Raw genomic sequence first — 25363 nt, forward strand, 5'->3', positions numbered from 1 at the left:
CTTAGAGTTCCAATAATAGGAACTAGGATTTTCACAGTAAAAATAACACAAATCAAATATATATTCTGCTTCTCTTGAAGAAACTCTAGTTCTAAATGGAAAGACATGTGGGGAAAAAGATATTCTAGAAATAATAAAAACTGAGGTAACATTAGTAATATGGACAGGGATTAAACCCCACAAATACATCTTATTAAGCATTAGACTAACTGTATTCTTCTTTGTACTAAATTCTGTTATGAATCCCTCAAAGGCCATGAAAGTTATGTTTTTCTTCTGATCTAGTATAACTTGGCTTGCCAATCAAACTTCTGTGACTTTTCTTCTTCCCCTCAGACCCAGTGTACCTAGACTGTCTATATCTCAGATACTGAGATTTGACAGATATGAGAGTCCCAGAAACTCAGGATTACCAGTCAAATGTGATATAGAAATGTTCTTCTGGGTATTTGTGGTTGCTTCCTCTCTTTGCTGTTTTACATAGGTGGCAAAACCACAACACCCCTAACAATGCTTCTGTTTTTTAATTAAACAGGATAATATTTACTTGAACACTAGAAAAAGTGTGATTAAATATTAATATTTAAAAAACCAAGCATTTTTAAAGTCCTTATCATCTTATGAAAAATAAAAATAATATATAATAAAATGTATTCTAACTGCTTCCAGTAGTTCAACAGGCAATCAGTATGAACTTCCTTCTTGCAAAAAGTGAAACAAAAGTTTGCACAACACACAGAAATTCAGTAATCCATCTTGAACGTTATGGAATACCCACCATTCCCTATGTATTGCAATTACAAAGCTGAAGGGATAAGAAAACACGAAAATATCAGAACATAAAACAATAAGGACCTGACTGGCAATGGTACTCAGAGCTGTAATTTCCCTAGGGTTCTGCTAAGGAGACAAAGCTTTTTACTGCATTAAGAAATACACAGTACCTGTATAACCTTAGGTTATATATTCAAATCCTGTGCTTAAGGAGCAGCACTAGCTCCCTGAAAGCATGGGTAGAAAATATTTTACTGTTCTCAGCGTGCATACACTTTTCTTCCTCCAGAAAATACTGTGCTCACAGTAAAATCCCAGGCTATATTAAGCCTCAATCTCTTAAGCATTTTTCTCTCTTCAGAAAATCAGTAGAAAAATTGTGAAATAGCATTATTAATTCCATCATTCACTCTACAATATTAATATTCTTTGCTTTCCCTTGAGATGAGTGGTTATCAAAAAGACTTATCCTTCATAAAATGCTAAGATCTCTAGAAAACTTCATTTTTTTAAATAAAATTCAAGTTTTATTGAATAAGCATAGCCATCACCAACCTCCCTTTATTTTTAGATTGCTATGTATAAAAAAGGCATCTACCTGGCAGAAAAAGTCTGCTACCTTAATGCCATTACTTATTGTACTCTAGTTAGTAGAAATGGCAATATTTTTAACATATGAAAAATAGTCCCTAATTTAATCCTAAATCCTTTTTGATGTAAATTTAAGTACATTTAAAAAAATCAGATTAAGTTATACAATTTTATGGGCACTTCCTAATATGCAACACATTCACTAAGACAGCTAGAATGGGTTTGGGAAATGTGACTGCAACTATGGATTCTTTTTGCCGACTCCTCTTTTTTTTAAGGGTAAATTAAATTAAGTTCTCTATTAGAAAAACAGTGGGTTTTTTCCCAATTATAGTATATGAGGACATCCTAAAATGGGATAAAGTAGAAGAAGTCTGAGAAAACTTCTACTTGTATGTCAGGTGCTCAGCTCCAACTGCTTTGCTTTACAAATTCCTTTCTATAGAAATGGTAAAAGTGATGGTGTGAGCACCAATTGGACTAAAAATATATTCTTAGCTTTCTATATATGACATGCTTCCTTTTGCCCATATGAAAATTTTGAATGTGACACCTATGCCAAGGTCTCATATGTTATCTCCCTCCCACATCTATATCTCATAAATAACAGTTAGGGAAGATACTGCATATTAAAATGAGTTGTGATGATGAATATTCTGACTGGGTAGCCAGCAAGCCAAACTGAATTGATACCTATAGAGTAATGCTCAGTCTTTCCTCTCAGTAAGGGCATTATTTCAGGACTGTGAAATTTGATTAAAACTGGTCAATGGTTTCAAAATTGCATAACAAAGGTATACTAAGAAGCATGACAGCCTGACAGTAAAACAGTGCTAAGTTCCTTCATCCAAACAAAACAGGCTAACACTTACATGGCATTTCATTTACTGAAAGGAAAACAACATTTCTAACAGGAAATAAATGAGAAGGAAAAGAGAAACAGTAGTTTCTCTTCACAGGAGTAGTGAAGAATTATTTTTTAAGTCAAATTTCAGCAATTGTGGACAAACTAAGAGGGAGAGAGTGAAACTGAGAAGTATAATATTAAAAAGAGTAGGAAAATTCAGATATAATCTCGAGATAATTTTACAAAAAGATACCTAAGTATCAAGGGCAACAGATGTGGGAAATGAAAAGTCAGCCATCAGAAACAACATATATTTTGTATGATGAAAAATAAAGCAGTCACCAAAATTGTAACTGTAAACCACTGGCATTTTCTTTCAGAGCACATCAGAAGAATGGTGAATACATTGCAATATAACACTTTCAGAAGTTCACAGATTATGAATATCTTGAATTGAGTGTACGTTTTCCTAGATGTTCTAAATTATCCTGAACAATTTACTTGTGCTCAATAATATGAAGCTATAAAATATGATAATCATAGAAAGAATTGCTAAGTCTTCACAATAGAAATGACTAGTGCAATCTGGGATCTCAGGGGAAACAGAGAAAGTTTCTGCTCTATGAGGAAAAATAAACACACTCAAGATAATTCATTTTTAAAGAACCAAAGTCCAAAATCTGTTTGTAGAATGCAGAAAAAGTAGACAGAAGAGAGAATATAAGTCAATTAGAAGTTCAATAGAGTGAGCTTAGCTGGTAGACCCTAATCACTTAAAAATCAAACACGACAGTGTTACCAACTTTCCATATTAGAAAAAAAAATCAACCAATCATAAGTACCTTTTAAAATAATTGTTTGTTTTTTTTTTTTTTTCTTCCCCAGCACCTTTTATTTAAGCAGATTATGTTGTGTGGGTTTTTTTTCAATTTTAAAACTATAATTTTTTTTAATATATATGCTAAAATACTGTTCTTCTTCAAAGCAGCATTCAGGAATGAGTCACCCCAGAGTTTCCTTATAAGTAAGAAGTATTACATAAAAATGAACTGCATGAGTTACCTTTACTGGAGAAATTGCTTTGCTTCTCATTAGTAGGAAAAATAAAACTGGATGAATGTATATGCATTTGGTAAATCAAACACACTCATAACTACACTTTTTGTGAAACAAGGATATAAATACTAGTTGTATTTTTTATTTGAAATTAGATGACAAGTGTCAGTTAATTTAACTGTATCTCTTTCTTGGTTCCGATTTTTCTATCTACAATTATATCTATTAGACTATAAACTAAACTGTGAAAGTTCTTATCAAATTATTACTATTTTTGAGAATTTAATTATATTTCTGGATTCTTTCTATAATTACTTGGAAAATACTACTACAAGTTTCTGAATTTCTATAAGTAAAACTTCTTTTTTGACATTTTTTTTATTCTGATAATGCTACTACGCAATCTTCATCAGTTAAAAATATTTTATTTTAAGTCCCATCTAATGAAAATTTTTAATATTTCTTAATAAATTGTCCTGGTTTTAAATGAATTGGTTTTCCTATATTTAAATAACAGGATAAAATTTTAGTGTCAATGAGATAGTCATGATAACACTTCTGTTCACAGCTGACAAGTTTCAAGTGGGAGAAGCAGAAAGCGAGTTATCTAAAAAGCAACAATACAAGAGATGGTTAGAATGAACAAAAAAATAGCAGTCTCTATTGTATGGTGTCCTCTTCATCACACTCTCATTTATTTCTAAATAGACAAAATAGTCCTACTGGACAAAGTGAGAATGGAAAGAATAGAAGAAAAGAGTAATAAACTATGCACCTGTTGAGCAAGCTACAGCATTGCTTCTACAACAGGTTATGCAGTCTACAAACAACATAAGACTTAACTATTCAATTCAGGACAGAAAATGTTGTTAGTCTGGAGTTATTCACGTGTAGCTGAGATTATAAAGACTCCATGCCATTAAGGAATGGCTTGTTATAGTAAGGAAAAAGCCACTAATTAGAAGCAGAACAAAGGGCACTGGAGATTACATCAAAATCATCCTACATGGTTTTGTATTTTATTTATTTGTCAGTTCTGTAACTTGCCAACCCCAATTAAGTTTGACTGCTCAGAATGAAACTCATACTAGCTGAGTGTGATGTGAGAGTACTCCCTACTTCTAAGACTATGTGACAGAACAAAACTCCACAGACAATAGAGAGATATGACTCCTTCGTGGGCATGCTTTACCCTAATACAGGTGCTCGGAATATTCCTCTCTATCCACTGATTTCACAGATACGATCTAACTATAATATGTTTGTGTATGTAGTATGTATGTGTATGTATGTAAACAAATACTGTACTGCTCCTGGATATGATTGAGGTTTTTTTCTTCACAACAGCTCATATGCTGCTGTGTTTTAGATTTGTGGCCAAAACAATACTGATAACACACTAGTGTTCTGGTTTTTGCTGAAAAACATCAAGGCTATCTTTGTTTCCCACTCTGCTTTGCCAGTGAATAGATTGGGGCTGTACATGCTGGGACAGGACACAACCAGGGAGATGGCCTGAATTAAACAAAGAGATATTCCATGTCATATAAAATCATGTACAGCAACAAAAGGGAAAAGAGAGGGGTCAGGGACATTAGTAACCTTTGTCTGGGCATCAGTCTGCCTGAGGGAGGTGGTGAGTGATTGTCTTTACATCACTTTTTTGTTTTCTTTCTCTCTTCTTCCCCTTATCCTTCACTTATTAAACAATGCTTTTTATCTTGCCTCCTAAGCAGAAAGCTGTTACTATTCTTTTCCTCTTCTCCCATCCCATTATGGGTGGGAGGGAAGTGAACGAGTAGCTGCATAGTGCTTAACTGCCCATTGGTATTAACCCACAAGACATAACCAAATTATCTAAATTAAGATTGTAGAATAAGGCGGCATTAAATTCCTTCTGCAGTTAGATGAGAATTCAACCAGCAATTCCATTTTGTTAAACTGTACAGATCCTGCCATGGGGTTCAACAGTTGTCAGTAAGACTCTTTTAACAGTTTAAAAATGTGCACAAAATAATGATTTTTTTATTGTCACTAATGGGGAAACAAACAAACAAGGAAACAATGAAGATCAAGAAAAAAACAACAGTAGAAGACCACAAAAAGTTCACACTTTCAAGTACTGATTATATGTATTTGAAAATAGATATAGAATGTGTGTTATCTGGTGTCTTTTCATTTCCCTCTATTTTTCACATAAGTCTAGACTGCAAATAAATAACATAGGAATTATAAAAGTTTTCATCTGAATATTTAAAATAATTTTTACTGTATTTTGAAATACTCATCCATTACATTAAGTATAACAAGGTTTTTTAAATGGGAGAATAAGACAGTGAATATTAGTAGTATTTTTCAGTAATAGTATACCTTAATGGAATGGAAAGGGGTATCAACTATGTGACCTTTGGCAAATAATAACACCTTGTTCTCAAGTTTTTACATCAATGAAACAAAGATTCAAACTCAATAAAATTCCAGTTTTAAAAATTCCAATGAATTTTTACAAATTCCTATGAATTAAACAATCCAAAGATTTAAAAATGTTATATAGTATATGCCAAATACATATTTTAAAATAATAATAAAAACAATTACAATTTCATTTTTCCTTTCTAACCATAAACATCATTGTGCTACTTTTTACTTACCTTGGTATGTTAACTTAAATCCTTGCCTGTTTTCTGAGTGATCGCTGTAAAAATGGACAAGTGTTTCATGAGTAGTACTTAGCAAGGGTGATGGGAGTTCAATTCCACTAAACTGGCCAATCATAGAACTGGTGTGGTGAGGCCCATTCTGAATTTCAAGAAAATCATGATTTGCTTCAGTAGAGAAATTCAGAAACTGAATGTGTGCACCTGCAGCATTGAGAAAGAAAGGAAAATTAGAGTTTTTATAATTCATGTTGCTTAATATTACAGCATGCAAATAAAAAAATCATCATAATTGTTATAGGCACTATGTTTGTATTTTAGTCACTATTTAAAGTGAGATGCTTAAGTTACTGAAATAGCTGCTAAGTTTTACAAGAGTTACCAATTTTTTGGTTACCACTAAATATCATAACCACACCTTAAAGGACCAATGAAAGGAAGTCAGATAGTCAGCACCAGGGATTTGTCAGATTCCTAAACCAGTCAACAGAAACACTCTGGGAAGGGCACATCACAAATCCTGCTGTGTCATGGTGTGGTCAGGACTCTGCCACAAGAGCATCTCCCTGTACCTGGGCCAGGCCTCTCGTAGAGGCTCAGGATCAGCTCAGTACCCAGGAAGGTTACTAACAGAATGACCTTTCAGAGGCAGAAGTTTACCTATCTAGTTTCAACTATCTACTCTACTCTTGTTTGCCTGACCCAAGTCATCTATATTTGTCTCCTTTTCCCTTCAGGTTGGGTCAGTGTATCTTTAGAGCCATTTCACCCTCTATACAGTCCCATAAGATGCACTGAACTCCAGACTGGCAACAGGTACTTACTCTGGAGAGTTTACCACAAACCCTCTCTGGGAGTCAGGTGGTTGACCCAGGCCTTTTAGCATTCAAAAATGCTGAACAGTTGGAAGTATAAGCATAATCTCACGGGAAGAGCTGTTTTGAAGTACTGGCACTACTTCATATGGACTAAAGCTTCTCAAACTGTGTGTATGGGTAATATTAAAAGAGGAATGGGGGATGAACCCCTGGTTTGGAAGCCAAATAGCACTAAGTAGCTTGCAACTGCACTGTTTGGGCCTAACCTTGCTCTGGTAGACTCTGAAGAACCAGCTGTAATGGAATAAAACAGAATTACTGAATGAGCCAACAAAGTAGCATGAAATATTTAATGCCTTAAGTCTTCTTGACAGTCTTACTTAGCAGTAGAGACATATTCACTCCAGGAGAGAACCTTATAGATTAATCACCAGGGTAATTCACTCAGTCTTGTTTATAGCTCATTTCTTTGCCTCTGTGGTTTGAGACTGAATCAATTGTATAAAAAAGGATTTTTTTTTTCAGGAAAAACTAAATAAGCTACCAAATAAACTTGTTTTTATAGAACACTTGTAAGAATATGCGATATTTAACTCTAGTACTTTCTCTGACCTATGCAGAGTGGGAGATATCAAAACAAGTATTTCAGCTGCTGAATAAGAAAATTTAATCCAATGCTGTCAACAGAGATGTACATACAGAACGTATCAAAGTCTTAATACCAGACATCTCATGTCTGATATGGTTAGTCTGACTTGAGTGAAGGTACAATTTTACAATGCTCTCAGGATTTGAGTTGAGGTAGGACAACAAGCAGCCTGGAAACATCTTGACTTCAGCATCAGAATTCAGTGATTCCCAACAGAGACTGGATGTCAGCAGCATAGAAATTATACAGAATTGAACAGCCACTAAATATTATATTTACGTTGCTAAAGTGACAAGTAGATAATCAAATCTGGCATATTTATATAGACCCCAAATCATAGTTTAGGTATTTAAATAAAACAATCTGCTTTTATGAAACAGTCTCTGATGAACTGTTGAAAACCTTTAACACTGAATCATTCCAATTTCATTTCTGAGAAGGAATTTCTATGTCTAGTTGTATACAGTCAGTATAGAAAAGCTTTGTGTTTTAGAAGTAAAAAAGTAGATTTAGCAGTAATTAAAAAAAAATAAAAATAAACTACCTAAAATAGCCACATTTTAAACATGAACATACTTTTTTGCTAAAGGTTTTTCAAACATGCTAATTTCAATTAGAGAACACACTGTATGTGTCCCTCAAGCCTTAACTCCAAGTTTATACAATTTTCAAATGTCAATTTGATATGTCAAAGTAAAATTTTTCTACACCAAATAATTTCTTACATAAAATTACACAAAATAAAACTGATAGCTACAGAAAATAATTCATTATCTGGTCAAGCTATAATTATATTTATTTCTGCTCTAATTACAACAGCACTTCCTCCTGACTCGAATATACTCTGGATAATAAGAATTACAAGCTGAGCTAACTTTTTTACAAATTTTAATCAATTAACAACTGCCTGAAATCTTTTCAAAATCTCCAAAACTCACCTGAAATGATGTATTTACTATTAAAATATTTGGATTTTACTGTCTTCTTTTGCATGATTGATATATTTTATGTAATGAAGAGAGCACTACACTTCGGGACACACTTAGCTTTGACAGTTTTATAGTTGGATTTTAAGTACACAATTATTTTGATACAATAGAATGTCTGTACATAAACAGCTCTTAAATACACTTGTAACAAAATAATATCCAAGATTTTCAGAGAAAGTACTTTGTGAAAGATCACATGAATCACAATTTGTAAACCTGATGTAAAGATATTAACTATGGATAATTGACCAAGAGTTTGTGAAAAATATCCCAGTAGGAACTTTATGGTAAGAAGTGTCCTTTGGAGTACTGCAATTGGAGAAGGCAATGATAGATTAATTCTATGAACACCTTAAATCCCTTGCCAAACAAAACCATTGTCTTTTCTATTTATAGGATTACCACTACCAGAGACTTTTGGAGAAATGAAAGGAATAATAACAGAACACAATACACTTTTGTGCAATTAATTCATGAAACATTTTCTACATGGAAAAGTTTAAAGAAAAAGAGTAACTCTGAGAAATATGAAGAACTATTTTTCAAAGTCAGTATTGTAGTAATGTGACTAGATGACAGGCTTCAGAACAGTTGCTTAGCATTTATATGTTCTGCAGATGTATTTGTAGAATGCCCAAACTAGCAAGGAATGTTCTGTCTGTGGTTCTTCTAAGGCTATAAGGATACCTAAGGCTACTAAGGCTATCCATAACTATGATGGATCAGTTTTACCAGGTATGCACTGGTAAAGAGATCTGTTCTAAATAGCAGAACAGTATTTCTACAAATTAACTGGGTAAAATACTATGTAGGTAGTACATTTCACTACAAAAATCCTTCATATGAATGCAAATGGAGAATATGGAAAATGAACTAATTTCCTGAGACAAGAATAGTGAATTTAATAGTGAGTTTTTAAAATGAATTTTCTTATTTGAGCACTGGCATTGAATTCACATAAAGTTTTACAGCAAGAAAACTTATTCCTCTTTTATTTCTGGCAATAATGGAGGATTGTGTTTTAATACATGAACTTATACATTCCTTATTATCCATGATTGCCTTCTCAACATAATTATTACTTATTTGTGAAGACATTTTCTGTATGACAATAGTTTTAGTGTAAACCTAGAAAGTTTCTAAGTTGGCAACTGCAACTTAGGATTTGAAATACAATTTGAGAATGCTTTTAATCAAATTCATAGTGCTAGAATTGAGGTTTTGTCCATTTTTATAGAACATTAAAATACTGTTAAAAAGTCATTTAGAGAAAAATGAAAGGACATTAAACAAAAGATCATTAGTTAATTTAGAAGTTACATTGTTTGTTTTATCTGATATATCTTCATGTCACATGTTTAATTTGCTTTGAAATCAGTTTCCAAGACACAACAAGTTAATATGAAGGTGCTTTGACAAAGATATATTTTTAAATTGCCAACCATTTTCAAATTAAAAGATAGCGAGTAATTATGTTAGGGGCTCACAGTACATTCACTGGATAAAATCTACTGCATACCAGAAATCAGAATACTCATATATATTTTAATCTGATGATTACAAATAATCAATCTTCTAATGTAAGTTTACTTACCATATCCAATAGGCAATAAAATTTTCCATGTACAATCTAAGTTACTAGGGTAATTTCCAGGAAAACCTGGGCTTAGGATCACACCACCCATGTTTGTCAGTGTTCCACCACATTTAGCTATTAAAAATAAAAAGAAAGTCACTGTATCTTTTAATAATATTACTTCTTAATATTTGACATATGCTTAATTTAAAAAATGGATTTTCCATTTTATCCCCATGACCCCCAAGTAGTGAAATTTATCACAATCAAAACATTCCTCATGAAGGAGAAACAAGAAATATAATTTGATTTAGAGTAAAATGTTTATTAATGCCATGTGTTAACTGTTATTTAACTACAATTGTATAGTTGCACACATAGACCGGGTAACCCATTTTCTCAGCTTGAAAATTATGGTTAAAAATGTCTGGTGCTATGTTGAGATATGCTTCACAATCAGAGCAACAAATTTGGAATTAAACTGACTTATGATATTGATCCATGATGTAGAAGCAGATCTATCAGTCAATATAGCTAAAACCACACCTGAATTTAAAAACAAGCAACCCCCCCCACTGTTTTTTGCTTTAATTCAGAAAGCAGATAGGCTACTTGCGTAACAGAATTATTCTTCACTTTCTGTCAGTATGCTTCGATTCAGCAAATTCATGTGTTTGGAAATTGAAAACCCATTTGGATTTTTTCAGATGACATAAAACTAAGATATAAATATGTGAAGCAACTTGCAAACAAATGCCTGATTTACACCTTTACTAGGATTATAATATGAAGGAAGAGTAACTTAAAGAAACCAAATTAAAATATTGTAGTTTGTATTTATTATTTGAGGAATCATTACTTTAAAGCCCGTGAGCCTTCATGCCAGGTACTACATTGATACATGATCTTATAACACAACTGTGATACTGTGACACTGCTGTAATAACTGTACTGAAAAACTAAAATAATCTACTGATTAGATGACACCAGAAAATTGAATCAAAATAGGAAGAACTCCTCTAACAAGCTGAGAAATCAGTCCCAAACTTCTCAAATATCTCTAAGTCCTTTCAATGTTAAGCATCTTGTTTAGTGAAAAGAATAGATTTTGGTTTGCATTCTATACAAATCAACATTTTAAGGGCTGGAGGCAGGAGAAGGGGGGATAATGTTTTAAGGGTTTGTCAGTATTCCTAGGGGTATTTTAGATTGCAGGGTAGCACAATTTCATAATTCAATGAGGACACTGTTTGCAAATAGGAACTATAATATACAAGGTGAAACAGAAGATTACCACAAAAAGAAAACAAAAAACAAATCTGCCCAAAGCCCAAAACACACTATCATGAATAAATTTTCCATGTCTAAAACTGATTTGAAGGACTTACACTGCTTTCATATTAATCAGAAGTGACTGCTTCTGTAGAAGCTGACAATACAAAATAATATATAAGCTCAACTTGACAAGGAGTCTTTAAAATCATTTCACATTAATATTGCTCTATATCATCCCATCTTTAAAATTCCTCTTAGATATGAGGCTCATAGGAACAGTTTTTTGCTGACTGGTTATTAAAATTAAAAGCATTCACTGAATGTATTTCAAAGCTGAAGTGACAGAACATTGTGATGGACTTCTGCTTCTCACCCTTCGATTCCTGCTTTTTCTTGAAATAAGCATGCAGAAGACAGTAGAGTCTTGATTCTCATAAATTTTGTCTAACCAAGAAAGAATACTGCAGAAGATTATTTTCTACACAGATCTGTTAGAGTAAGGTGTTAATGTCCTTAAAAAAATTAGCTTTACTTTTTAACTCAGCATGATTTAACAGCTTTCTTAGATGAAAAGAGACAGCCTTTTCTGGCTCCCTAAAACTCCTTTTCATTCCACCACTGCTGAAGCTGCTCTCCACTGCCTGCTTCTTTGGGAAATCTCCTGGGTGCCCTGCATGACCTGCCTTGTTCCTGAGAAGGTTCTCCAAGCAGAGCACACTGCAAAGGAACGTGTTAGTTTCCTCTCCTTTATGAAGAAGATCCAGACTGATTCAAAGCAGGGTATTGAGGACAAGCTAAACAATGGGTTTCCTCCTTTGCCCATGTTTTTTTTTTAAATGGCCTATACACTATAGACAAAAATTATCTCTTTTTTTTTTTTCCCTGTATTTCATGGATACAAATGGAAACTCAAAAATGTTTTGAACAAAACAGAATTAAGTTGAGGAACAACAGGCATGACAAAGCCAGGAGTTTCTTTCTGGTCAGAACAGTGAAAACAAGTAAGGATCCATACCGATGCAGAGAGGAGATGGATAGTTCCAGCGTCGAACTGTTCCTGGCATACAAGAAATATGAGAACGGCCCTGTTTGGAAAGGGCAAAATATTAGATTACAGATATTCATTACGGGACTTTCCTGGAAGGCAGAGCTACAGAGGACCTCTTGGATAATCTAATCAGTGTCTTTTCTTGTTTCAACCAACTACATTACAATTACTTGAATGAATTTCTGAAACACTATTTTCAAATGCTTCAGTTTTTATGTTCTTATTTTTCTAATGGATAAATGTTCTAAAACACTCTTCCTCTGCTAAATTGAAAATGCCTTCACATTTTTCACTAAATAAAAGTATGGTTATAAAACAAAAGCAGCTAACTACATGCATTAATATAGTCAAGTTAGTTCACTCCCTATTTCAATTCTAGTGTATTCCATCCACAGTGGAAGCACAGGGGTTGATTTTTAAGCTGCAGTCTGGAATGAATTGCTCTGCGTGAGCAGTACAGACACAGAGAGGAATTTATTCTACATCTATTTGCTATAGATGGTATGGATGTGGACCATACCAAGACAGTCATCAACAAATTACCAGCAGGCCTTGACCTCTCACATGGTTTCCCATCGTGACCCACTGTGTACATGCAATACCTTGGCATTCAGCTGTACAAGTGTCTCTTTATTTACCTGTCATGTTTAATTTACTCTACCTATTTTTAAGAAAAATCCCAAGAACCAAGCAGAAGCATGTGGCAGCTGGAAGTGAAATACAACACGGCCTTAACCTGCAAAGTCTAATCCAACATACTTCAGGGTGGCTGCCTAGGACCAGCTGCAAACTGCTCCCAGCTTGGTTTGCTCTGGTAACAGTTCAAACTGAAAACTTAACAGTAGCACAAAGTCTTTTTTTTGTCAGTTTGAACTTGGTTATGCATTCTGCTGTTGGAATGTGAAAACTGAATAAACTGGCAGAGTGAAAGCAACTGATACAAAGATTGAGACGTGGGACTGAGAACAAGGTTTGGTTCCTGTTTTAATCATTTGGATATATAAACTTGCACAAATCACTTAACATCTCTTGTTTATTTTTATCAAGTGTATTAAGAGTCTATTAAGAAAAAGTCTATTAAGTCTATTAAGAGTATTTATTAAGGTAGTACATCTTGTCAATATAATATGAAGACTTATTTAAGTATAATTTGTCCATAGCAATCATATTCACATTAAAAAAAAAAAAATAAATGAACAAATAAACTACAGTAAAGGAAAATTCATTTGATGAAATTACTTCCACATTAATTGGAATTTTTACACATGCTACACTGAATAAAGTTCATATAGAATTGCATGGAAAAAAACCTAGTTTAATTAATCATTTCATTGAATATCTTAGGCAATTAGCTTCTGAAAGCCAAACTGAAGTATATCCAGAAAATTACTTGGAAGAAAAAAAAAATCAGTTTTCACAAGAATGGTGAGAAATTAAATTAGTCTTTTTCTTATAAAAACACTACAAATTGATAACAATTGAATAAAAAGCTTTTTCTTGAAATCAACCTTTTTAAAGGAAAAAATGTGCATGCACTTAGTGTCATCTTAGTTACTTGCAAAATGGATTAGCTTTGAATAATTTACTTAATGCAATATTTGTTGTTTGATTTTATTCCCTCTTTCCAGTCTTCTATGATTGCATTGTTTTATTTTACTCTCTCTTTCTAGTCTTCTGTGATTGCATGTCTATGATGTGAGTCGAGGGGGAAGCTGTAATTTAACTACCACAGTAAGGCAAAACGTAAAATGGCCTATAAAAGATCTTTTGAAAAATAAAATTAAATGATTCCTCTGGCTTGAAGCCTCTTTTCAACAAGAGCACACTCTGATTTCAGTCTTTTAAAGTTCCCTCCTGTGGGGAGACACTTAATCCTACAGCTAGCAATTACCTTTCTTATGTATCTCCAGGTAGTAGTTTGAGCTCTATGACTTTTCTGGTAAGTCTCAATTATAAACTAATCCACATCTGATTGTTATTGCTAGCTGTGAATACGTTCTCTAAAGACTGAGGATAAATTCACTGCCAGAGTGAAAAAAAAATATCCTGCAAAGTTATGCTGATCTATATATTTGAATAGCAAACATACTGTGCCTCATAGAACCTTATTTTCATCATTACTTCATTTTAATTTGGAACCATTTTTTTTTGTCCTGTCTAAGGAACATACATGTGTATGCACTTTCTTACAGCAGAGTCCATACAGCATAGAAATTCTCATTAATATTTCGAAAAGATTTACACTCTTTTCTATTGAGTTTGAATATTGAAGGTCTTTTGTTTTACACTTTAGACAAGCTCATGAAACTAGTTTTTATATATGTCAGATTCCACAGTTAGCATTAAGTTTTTATAGGTATGGAAATACAAGTAAAAATATAGTTAAGGAACAATATGCTATGACATTTTAAGAAAGTATTTAATGATAAAATCCCTGTAAGTATAAAAACAAAAGTGAAATTAGTCATATTCAAGGACTACAGATAAGAACTGCATAAAAAAAAGAAATTGCATGGTTTTTGATAGTGATATACACAGTGTATTGAAATTTAGCTTTAACACAGATCAGAGTTTTCTTGCATGCAGATGTCCTCATCAAAGGATTGCTTTATACTAATGCTCTATTTATGAACTCATATTTCTGATTATTTTCTAAGTAAGCATAGATCCAAAACATTAAGTCAAGACTGAGAGTGTGTACTTTCAAAAGGTTTCCCGTGCTTATTCTAACCACTTCTGAAGGATTCATAGTCTACAGTTATCATTCCACCTCAATAATTTGGCTGTACTATTTTAAGTACAGACAGAAAATTTGAGGGTTTATCTATTCCTAATCCATGTAATTAAAAATGCAATAATACCTTTTCTCATATAGACTGTCCTGAGCCTAGGGATGAATAATGCTACATTTAGCTCAATGCATACCAAAAAGCACTATAAGGATATATAAGCTACATCTGTGCTAGTGGAAGTGTGTGGGCTTGTTTTCTAGCCTTGAGGGCAAATGCACGGTTTTGTATATCTACCTCCTTAACCATTTCCTTCTGAATTCTCCTCGAAAACAAAGTGTCACAAAGCAAACTCTCTGTAAGGAAAAATCTGTGGCTTGTGATAGTAACTAAACTGTGATATTTCACCTAGGCCAAAAAACATTCTAAAAAAAAATAGCACCAAAGATCGAATTTCAGTTCCCATATCTTTGCCTAGAGTAGATTTAGCATGAATACAATTTGATTTGGAAATTTTACAATTCCTGACCAAATACGAAATCTCAGGATGTATTTCTACCACCATGGTTACAATTTCACCTAGAGAAATCACTGCCAAAATAGGAAACCCACAGTAGTACATAGCATAGTACTATAATAATTTCCTACGGGAAACATTTTAACCCTGTTATTTCCATGTCCATTTTAATGGTCTACTCCTCAATGGTATGTTGATCTAAGACAAGATTTGTCATTGCAGATTTATTGAAGGCCAGAAATGTCACACATCTGTAGCTTTATGGTGTAGGAGCACTCAAATAGGCTCTACTTAAATCACCTCTATGTACACACTACAGGTTCTTCATTAGAATAGGTTTTGGGTGGATCTGTTGCCATTTTATTTCAATTATTCCACGGTGTATAATTCAAAGAAAAAAAGAAAGAAAGAAATACCTGTAATGTGTATCCTGGCTCACACTGAAATGACAAAACATCGTTCACCATATATCTATCTCCTGATTTGATCCCATTGCTAGGAATTACTGGTTCTGGACAGGCAGCAAGGCCTACAGCTGAGAAAAGTAAACACAAAGATTGAAAAAACATAGACAAGTGTACACAGATTTTTTTTAAGATAACATTAATTAAAACTTCATTTCAACACTAAATTGAAATTTTGATTAAAACACGGAAATTTTCAGAACTGTGTTACAGAATACAAGCGGTATGACTGAAGCACAAAGATTATATACTATGACTGTATAAATTACTATGTCATGTTGCTACATAGGTTTTATTATGTCTAAGCAAGTATTACAATTCTAGTTTGTCGAACAGCTTAGGGTTTTTTTGTTAAGTTTTTTAAATCCTTTCTTATTCTTATGAAGAAAGTGGAGAGAGAAAGAGGGAACACACTTTATGCATATTCTCTCTTTTCAACAAAAAAATGAGCAAAACTTATTGGTGGTTCCTTATGTTTAGACAACTTCATTGACTATAAAGAAGTTCAGAAATTAACCCAAAACTAAATCTTTGCATAAGTGTGACAGGACAGTCTGTTCTTAATTATTTTTAAGGCAGGTGTTAGCAAACAGAAGATTAGTTTCACAAAGATTCTCCATGATTACTAATTTCTCAAATGTGTTCTCCTAAATTTCGCAACCTGAAGTACAAGCTTCTGCTTTTTTTCAAGTACATATCACTTTTCTTTTTTTTCCTTGGGTGCCTAGCTAGAGTAGTTTGTTAGTCAGTCCTACTGAAAAACAAATATAAACTCTTCTCTCTAAGCTAGAATGTTTCAAATGAACAAGACAGTTGAGAAATTGTGGACTAGATTAAATAATTATGTGCTCTTAACTTTTTCTTTGAAAACAGAAAGACCAGAAGAATTAGTTCATAAGTTCATGGTCCGACAACAGAATCTCATTTTTCTTTTAATGTTAAAAACTTTTTTTGAAGTAAAAAATCAATTTAAAATGTATAAACTTAATTTTGAAGTTGTTTATTAATTACAGAAACTTACTACTGAAACATAAATAAGTAGCTGGGATTTTTTATTAAAATATGATGTGTAGAAGCCAGAACAGAATGGAAATTAATTCCACAAGGTGTGAGAGGAGATTACTAGAATTTATTAGAAAAAAATTCTATAAAAATCAAACAAACATGATACTTGTCTGAATGTGATACTGTGCATCCTTCAATTCACTTATGTGAAAAAAATTAACTGGCTACAATTCTCACTGCCTTCCTATGAAATCTAACCCTTCTGGTGACAGTAAATGCAGTTGGACAGTGTTTAGTACAGAAATTACATGATATTTGACTTTACTCTGATATCTAACATTTTAGAGTCTGTTTTTCCAGATGATTCAGCATGAAACAATATGTGATATTAGTCACTGGGACCCTAGTCTTCCTAGGGAAATACAGTTTTCTTACAGACATTGCTCACACATTTTGACACAGATAGGGTTTTAACTTTATGCCCTAAACCTCTATGTATTTACTTTTCATCACTCAAATATAAACACCTTATGAATATTAAATGCACACATAAGAATTTTGTGTTTCATACTTCACACAATTCCAGCTTTTACAGCTCAAAGTTCAGTTGAAGTAAATAAATTTTTCCTAATTAAGGACATGGAAGTTTGAAATAGTTTTATACTTTCACCAGAAATTTTGATCGCTGTGCCAGTTTTTTACTTTCCTGGAAATAAGTTCTATAGTCTAGTATGTTCTTTCTATGTCCTGTGCCCTTTAGTCTTATTATACTTCACTCTTATCAGGAATGAAGATAATGACAAATCATTCTAATTCTGAGTGAGAGCTATAAAGGTATGAAGTGTAGTCTTCATAAAAATGATGCAAGAGTCATTAAACTGAAAATTTTCAAATTAACACATAAAGAATTATTTTATAGTTGCAAGAAACAGGATCTCCCTGAAGTAGTTCTTTTGTGTACTGGAATGTATAATTTAGGAAAATATCTAAACATATTTTAAAGATTTTCAGCAATTTCTATCATGGAATTTACAAATTTTGGTATTCTACCAATATAACAAACTTTCAAATGATGTTATGGTGACTTCATGTGGGCACTGGGAACTTCATGTGCGTCACTGTATGGAACTATAATATTCCAAATAATGACAAAGATGTTGTTATTAACTTCAATGATTTTGGTTTTGTTGCAAGTTTACAAATATCATTCTTTTGGTCAACCACTCTGTATTCCACGATACGACAAATGTTTCCACGTCTTTCCATGACTGTTGTTCACTAATTTGAGAATCCAGTGTTCAGATGCATCTTAAGTGAATCAGCCCTTATTTCTGCATTTCCTCACCCATCTAGTTCTTGAATAGAAAATAAAATTTAAAAAGGTCTGCTCCAAGCTCACTATTATTAAACAAATAAGCACCTAACAAAGACATTGTGACTAAATTGCTTATAGATAGCAATGTACTTGCTGAATTATGTGAATGTAAATTTGAAGTTCACTTCCTGTCATCAAGAAATCTGCATTTTGGTTGAACTCAGCATTCCTGTGTGTTGAGAGCAACAGGGCTGAAGTCTTAGATCTGTATAAACTTATTTTTACATTTCTTCTGATTTACAGAAAGTTATAACAGTGACTGCATAGAACACTTACAATGTGTTTGTAATATAGCTCTTTCTACCATTTGTTAAATAGTATACAGAATTTAAATAAACTATGATCAAAAGAAAATCTTCAAAGTAATTTTCTGGGTATACTGTTAAATATGGATAATACTATGTAATTATCTTTAACAGATTCTAATACTTAGGTAAAATTCTTTCTGCTAGATGTTTATACTTTCTATAATATTTTGTATATACTACTTCTTTGGTCTGATGATGAAAATTATAGAATATTCTACCAGAATGTAACAGAACTCTATGTGAAACCCACTTATAATTGACTTTATTTGGTATACTTGACATTAAGAAGAAATATTACCTCCCCAAAAGCAAAGAGAAAGTTGAAAGCAGAATCAAACACTATTCTGAATCCTCAAATCTCTGTTATTCTAATCATTACATAATATTACCACAGTTTAGTTAGGAAACTAGAATTTCCTACCTAGTTAGAATTGGTCCGAAAATCAAAAGAATGATCAAGAGAAAGCTAAAAAATTCTGGTATCTGGGGATGAACTAGAGAACCTAAATATTCAGAGATTGAAATACATTATTATACTAGGTTGTATGTGAACAGTCAGTAATAAAGGGAAAACATGTTAAATGTCAAGTCCAAGCAATCAAAAAAGGGACAAGGATTGCTTCACTGCATGCTTTTCAGAGTTCAGCTTCTGCTATGCAGTACAAAAGAGAACACATCAATGTCAAGAATGATAACCCTCTCCCTGACCTTCTTCTACTTACTGCTTGCTAAATGCTTTCTTGGCTCTACTGTGGCATAAGACAAACATGTCTTACTTACATAATTATATACATGCCTACAATTACCTCAAATTCTGTCCAAACATCACTGCCATTGCTGGCAGACAGAAAATCCTTGCTGGCATATCTGACAATGTGAATGGCCATTAGTGTCCATTTCTGAAAGCTGCAAGCTGGACAACACATGAATTTCTTGACAGCTGGACCAAAAGTCATCAGGATTTCTTTTTTGAATTCCACCCACTCCCATGCAGCTAACGGAAACATATTATTCTTTATTATATTATCAACATCAAGCTGGAGTGAATTGTTCTTTCCATTTTGATGATGGTGTATATCAAAATCCAAGCTGTCCCTTTCAAAACTTCGTGCTTCAGACACCAGCCTAGAAAATGCCTTTATCTCAGTGAGTTACTGGAGAGAGGTCAGATTCTTGTCAACAGCTAGTAAGTTGCATAGATATACTGACAGGATCAGGACCTGCTAAATTAAAAATGGCATGTTTATGGTTCACACCTGCTTTACCACAGGGAAAAAGAAAAGATTGCTGCACTGAAGAGCCACATTAAAGACTTAATTGCATGAGAGATCTTAATCTGGACCTGTAAAATACAATATGCTGCTTGGAAGAATACATTTTCTTCTCTGTTAGCCTGATTTTTATCTTTGAATTTATTAGAGATCATGATAGAGAAGTTCTGCAAAAGACAGTCATCTTCTCTAGTCCCCTTAGCAGCGAATCCTTTTATTTCAGCTGCCAAGAACCTTTAACAGTCAAAAAGATGCAACAGAGTGGTTTCAGAAAAGGAGAGGATGCTTTAAAGTAAGCTTATGTTCTCATTCCTTCTTCTTGGTACAGCAGTAAGCTAAGAGCTTAGAAAATGGATGCTGCTGACTTGTGCCATACATCCTAATACAAGGCAATAAGGCTAGATGACACTATTAAAATATAAATTGCATCAAACAGGATTTTTACTGAAATATTTTAATTCTAATTGCTACCTTTGGATAATACTTATAGATGTTTGTGGCCTAAACCTACATGTCAATATTCATCATATATTCAGTTCTTACTAAAACAAACCTGACTTCAACTGAGAAGTTCAAAGCAGCGTGCTGAGCACTCATCATTTCCAGACTATTTTTTAAATTCCTTGTATATTAAGTAAAATATTTAAACTACTACTGAATTAATAAATGAGATTTTAAGACCAAGTTTGAAACATCAATGGTCGTTGAATTAAATAGGCACATTTTTAAACTGTACCATTTGAATAGTTGATTCCTTTGTTCATTAAGATTAAAAGGAATTCTGTACCATTTAAATAGTTGATTCCTTTGTTCATTAAGATTAAAAGGAATTCAATCAATTATCAGGAATATTTATTCTTCCTACTGTTGTACATATTAGAAATGCAACAAAGCACATATTGATTGGATTTGCTGGTTGTTGTGAAAATAATTGTTATTTATTTTACCACATGCACACAAAGGATTAGTTAAATGATTAATTACTGTCTTTTCTACAGATATCTGCTGCATATTTTACTGCTTTTTTTAGCATAGGTTGCTGCAACTAGATGAAACACCTACAACCCTTCTGAAATAACAAGAAACAACACCACACAGTGACTCTCAACAATACTTAAAATTATCTTATGACCACAATGAATTTTTTCAAATGCACTGACTAAGTGTTTCTTTTAAATTGAGTAGATTTTGTGTATCTGGTTTTAAAAACAAAAACAACAAAACAAATAAAAGAGTAAAACAAACAACAAAGAAACAAAGGGGAAAAAAATCTAAGTCATCAATTTGACTGCAGCATACAAATTAAACCCACTCAACTTGGACAACCAACTCAGACTTATGTTGATGTCTGTCACAAAATCATCCTAAAGTAAATGACAAAATTAAATTATTCACTACAAGACTTGTGTGTTTTTGAAGGTTAAAAAGGAAACCTATGCACTGCCTAGGTTAGACATGCACTTAGACTTGCAGGAGCAGACTGCCCAGACCCTTTCCATGAAAATAAAGACATACATAGAAAGAACCTGCAAATGGACAGAGTAAGAGAAAGACATACTGTTAAAAGGAAAAAAATGTTTCAAGAAATAAAAGAGCACTTATTCAAATACAAATATTTTGAAATATTTACGATTAAAATAAGCTGTCATCGAAGGTTGAAGCTTTTATAAAAGTAACTTATTCTATAAAGTGACTTCAAAACATCAATATAAGATATGTGATCCAATGATAGTAAACTAAATATATTTTACTGAAATAAAGCTGTTTTCCCTAACATAGTGATCTAAAACGAAGCATGCTTATAACATTTACGTTGGTGAAAATATCTTTTTAAGTAGAAAGTCTCATCCATTTATTCTAAAGTATTAAGGTGATGTGCAATTTATAAAGAAATAATTTTTATTGTGGAGAAATAATTTAGTAATGACTTAAGGACACTCTCTTCTGTTGCTCCTTGATCCTTGGAATTTCTCCATGGATGAATGTTCCTAAGTGATTCTCATTTCTTAATGCCATTATGAAGACTCTTGTCATATAAGGACAGCAGGGATGCAGGATTCTGAAATGGTTAGTTTAGAGCAGTTTCGTCTACTACTCTAATTTATAATGTACGCAAAAGGTAAGGCTGGATGAAATGCTATTTGGTTCAATTTGTCTCTTCTATCCCTGCTGTATCCTGCTGATGCAGGATTTGAAGTTCAAATTTGGACTTGATGAGCTCAGTACTTTCTTACTGAGAATTGATATTTTTCTAGTAATATATAATTAGAAAAACTAAGTGTCTCTACTGTATTTCCTAAAGGTCTTCTCACTAGAGATGAAATTACATCATAGAATCATAGAATATCCTGACTTGGAAGGCATCCATCAGGATTACCAAATCCAACTCCTGGCCCTGCACAGGACACCCCAAGAGTCACACCATGTGACTGAGAGAATTGCCCAAACGCCTCATGAACTCAGATGGGCTCAGTGCTGTAACCATTTCCCTGGGGAGCCTGTTCCAGTACTTATGCACCCTTTGAGTCAAAAAAGTCTCCTGACATCCAATCTAAACCTCCCCTGACTCAGCTTCATGCCCTTTTCTCGAGTCCTGTTCACGAAAGTTAAGAGAACTGTACCTGCCCCTCCTCTCCCCCTCACCAAGAAGTTGTAGACTGCAATGAGGTCTCCCCTCAGTCTCTTTTTCTCCAGGCCAAACAGACCAAATGACCTCAGCCACTCCTCATAAGACTTCCCCTTGAGATCCTTCACCATCCTCATGGCCCTCCTTTGAATGCTCTCTGACAGCTTAATGTTCTTTTCCTATTGTGATGTCTAAAACTGCAGACATATTCTTCTGTGATCCTATGGCTCTCTTTTCCTTTGCTTTTATCAAAAATATCTGATGTTCTAACACAGCATTTCCTGTTGAATATTTATTCCTGGATAGCTGATATTTTTGAGGTTTTTTTTAGTATGACAACCTCTCAGCAACAGGACATTTTGTTCCAAATTTTAGATTGACTTCTGAACCAAAGGCACTTATTTTTCAGATGGAGCTTCCAAATTATCACAGGTTTTTGAATTCATAATCAAACACTAACATTTTGTTACACAGAAAAGGTACTTCCTTCTCTGCTTTTTTCTTGATCTAAGAAGTTGTCTGCTCAATATAAAACAGTACATTCTTGCTGTGGGGATTTGGTCAGTTTCTGTACTCAGACGCACAGAGATATTCTGTACTCCTGCTAGACCTGCAGAGACCACATAGACACATAAGAAAGGAAATTTTTCTTTCCTGCTTGACTATCAACAGAATAGTTAACTAAGCTCTGAATGCTGATCATTGCTACCTTGACCTGTACTGAGCTGCACTTCTAAAAAACCTGGCCTTGAAATATTGGCACCACTGAAGTCAATAAATGCTTTAGCAGAGCACAGTTGTGGGACTGGCAATTAGGAGATAAACAAAAGTATAAATCTAAGTGATTTTACTTGTTAACAGGTTTTTTTTCCAAGAGTCATGGTGATAATAAAACATAACAATTTAACTTAAAAATGTTCGTTGTATGACGTCCTAGAATAATTTTGTACTTCTTTACACTTCATATGGAATTATACTTTCACTTAAGGTTAAGGAGAAAGGTTGGAGGAGTAAAACAAAAAGACCAGCTGGGAAGGAGGGGTCTCCAGACAAAAAAAAAAAGAGAAGTTGTCAAAATAATAGATTCTAAAAAAATTCCTGTATAAGCAATATTCATATTTTCATTCAGCATCACCATTAGATTGTACTGAAAAAATCTTACAACATATTTGCATATAAATGCTTGAAATATACAGGAAAATAAATGAAAGCATAAGGCTATCTTGTGACTACAGTTTGTTTAAAATATTTATTACGAGCTGAAACACTAATGTTTTGAAATTCTGTGCAGCTTTATCTTTTATTTACAATTTTTAATCTCAATCGTAAACAGAGTTTACTAAAAAAACATCCATGTATTCATTAACTTACGTGTACTTCTTTAAAATGTTAATAACAACATTACTATTTTTGGACATTAATAGTGGACTCCATGTAATAGAAAAAACTAACTCCATTTTCAAGAAAATTCTTGAATGGTCTTTGAAAGAAAAGATAGCACACTCATATTCAAAAATTAAATAGCATTTACTTTCTGACCTTCATCAAAACACTCATCAGACTGTCATCATCATATTACCTTTTAAATACGAGACTATTCTTAGCAATACCTATTTCCTGTTAAAAGCAATACTATGCAAGCATATATACTGAATTTACTGTTATTCTATAGTATTTTAAATTTTGGAGAGATGCAATAATACAAACATGAGTGTTTGAATTAAATATTATTATGTGAGGTAATCCACTGTTTATAGCTCCAAACCTCTATATTTTAGAACCAAGCTGCTCAAAAACATATAAAGAGTTAACATATAGAAGAATTTTCCATTAAAATTTTTAGATTATTCTGCTCATACTACCAGTGATTTACCAAGATAACTGTAATCTCTTCTTGTAGCTCTGGGATTAAAAAGTTAGGTTTTGCAATTACAGCAATTTGTTGAGAGAAAACAATTTGAAGGAAAGAAAAGAACAGCAAAGCATAAATATATGCACGCATGTATGGAAAATAAATATGTTATTTACTCTGTTTTTATCTATTTCCAAGCAGGGAAATTAACTCTTAATTTGTTTTTTTTTGGTCACCTAAATTTCAAAACTAAGCTGAAATAAGTTGAAGAAACCTCACACCAATATTAAAGTCTACATTTTTAAAACCGTTGTTCTGATTTGACAGGTTCGTTTGTTATATGATGCTAATTTGTGAAAGCTGGTTTTCAGTAATTTCAAATGTCACTTCCTTTAAAATTTCAGTTTAATAGATATCACTTATACCAGGCTTGGTAGTCGGGAAAGGAAAAACAAAAAGCAAGCAAGCATAAAAAATAATATAAGTTCTCTGTTCCATTTTCTTTATGCATGTTTTTTCCTGAGAAAGTTTCAAAGAACAAGGAGTCTTACTTTTGTATTCCAGGTGAAAACCAGCTGCTGCCACACTAATGTCAGAGTGAAAATGTAGATAAAGTTGATTGGAGGTGCTATTCAACAATGCTGGCACAGTTGTACCTGGAAAATAAAAGTTACGGAATAACTGTAGCATGCTGATATATTAAAGTTTTATATTGAAAAGACATAACCAGGACTGAATCAGACAGGCTTATTTTCTTCTCATTATGTGCATGGAAATCTCAAATGTTCTACTATGTTCTACCTTGTTTTCTCCTGAAGTAGCATGAAAATTTTGATTACAAGTCATAACAATAAGAGGCTCTGTAAGTACAATCAAACAATATCCCATCATGTTTAGAGGAAAGTTTATTGACTTGGACAGAAAAAAAAGACGTGT

At 33.1% G+C, this 25363-nt stretch overlaps 1 protein-coding gene across 1 annotated transcript in view; it reads right to left on the reverse strand.

Annotated features, from left to right (window-relative positions):
* The window catches only part of CSMD1 (CUB and Sushi multiple domains 1), a gene marked incomplete at its 5' end in the record, with an annotated part of 865314 nt that overhangs the window by 130692 nt on the left and 709259 nt on the right, over positions 1-25363 (reverse strand). The window contains 5 exons of the mRNA XM_018088901.3: positions 5920-6129; positions 9976-10092; positions 12248-12317; positions 15943-16061; positions 24979-25083. Coding sequence (XP_017944390.2) covers positions 5920-6129; positions 9976-10092; positions 12248-12317; positions 15943-16061; positions 24979-25083 — 621 coding nt within the window. The remainder of the gene's footprint in view (positions 1-5919; positions 6130-9975; positions 10093-12247; positions 12318-15942; positions 16062-24978; positions 25084-25363) is intronic.

Source organism: Manacus vitellinus, unplaced genomic scaffold, assembly GCF_001715985.3.
Source record: "Manacus vitellinus isolate BGI_N305 unplaced genomic scaffold, ASM171598v3 scaffold_11_pilon, whole genome shotgun sequence".
NCBI classification, from domain to species: Eukaryota; Metazoa; Chordata; class Aves; order Passeriformes; family Pipridae; genus Manacus; species Manacus vitellinus.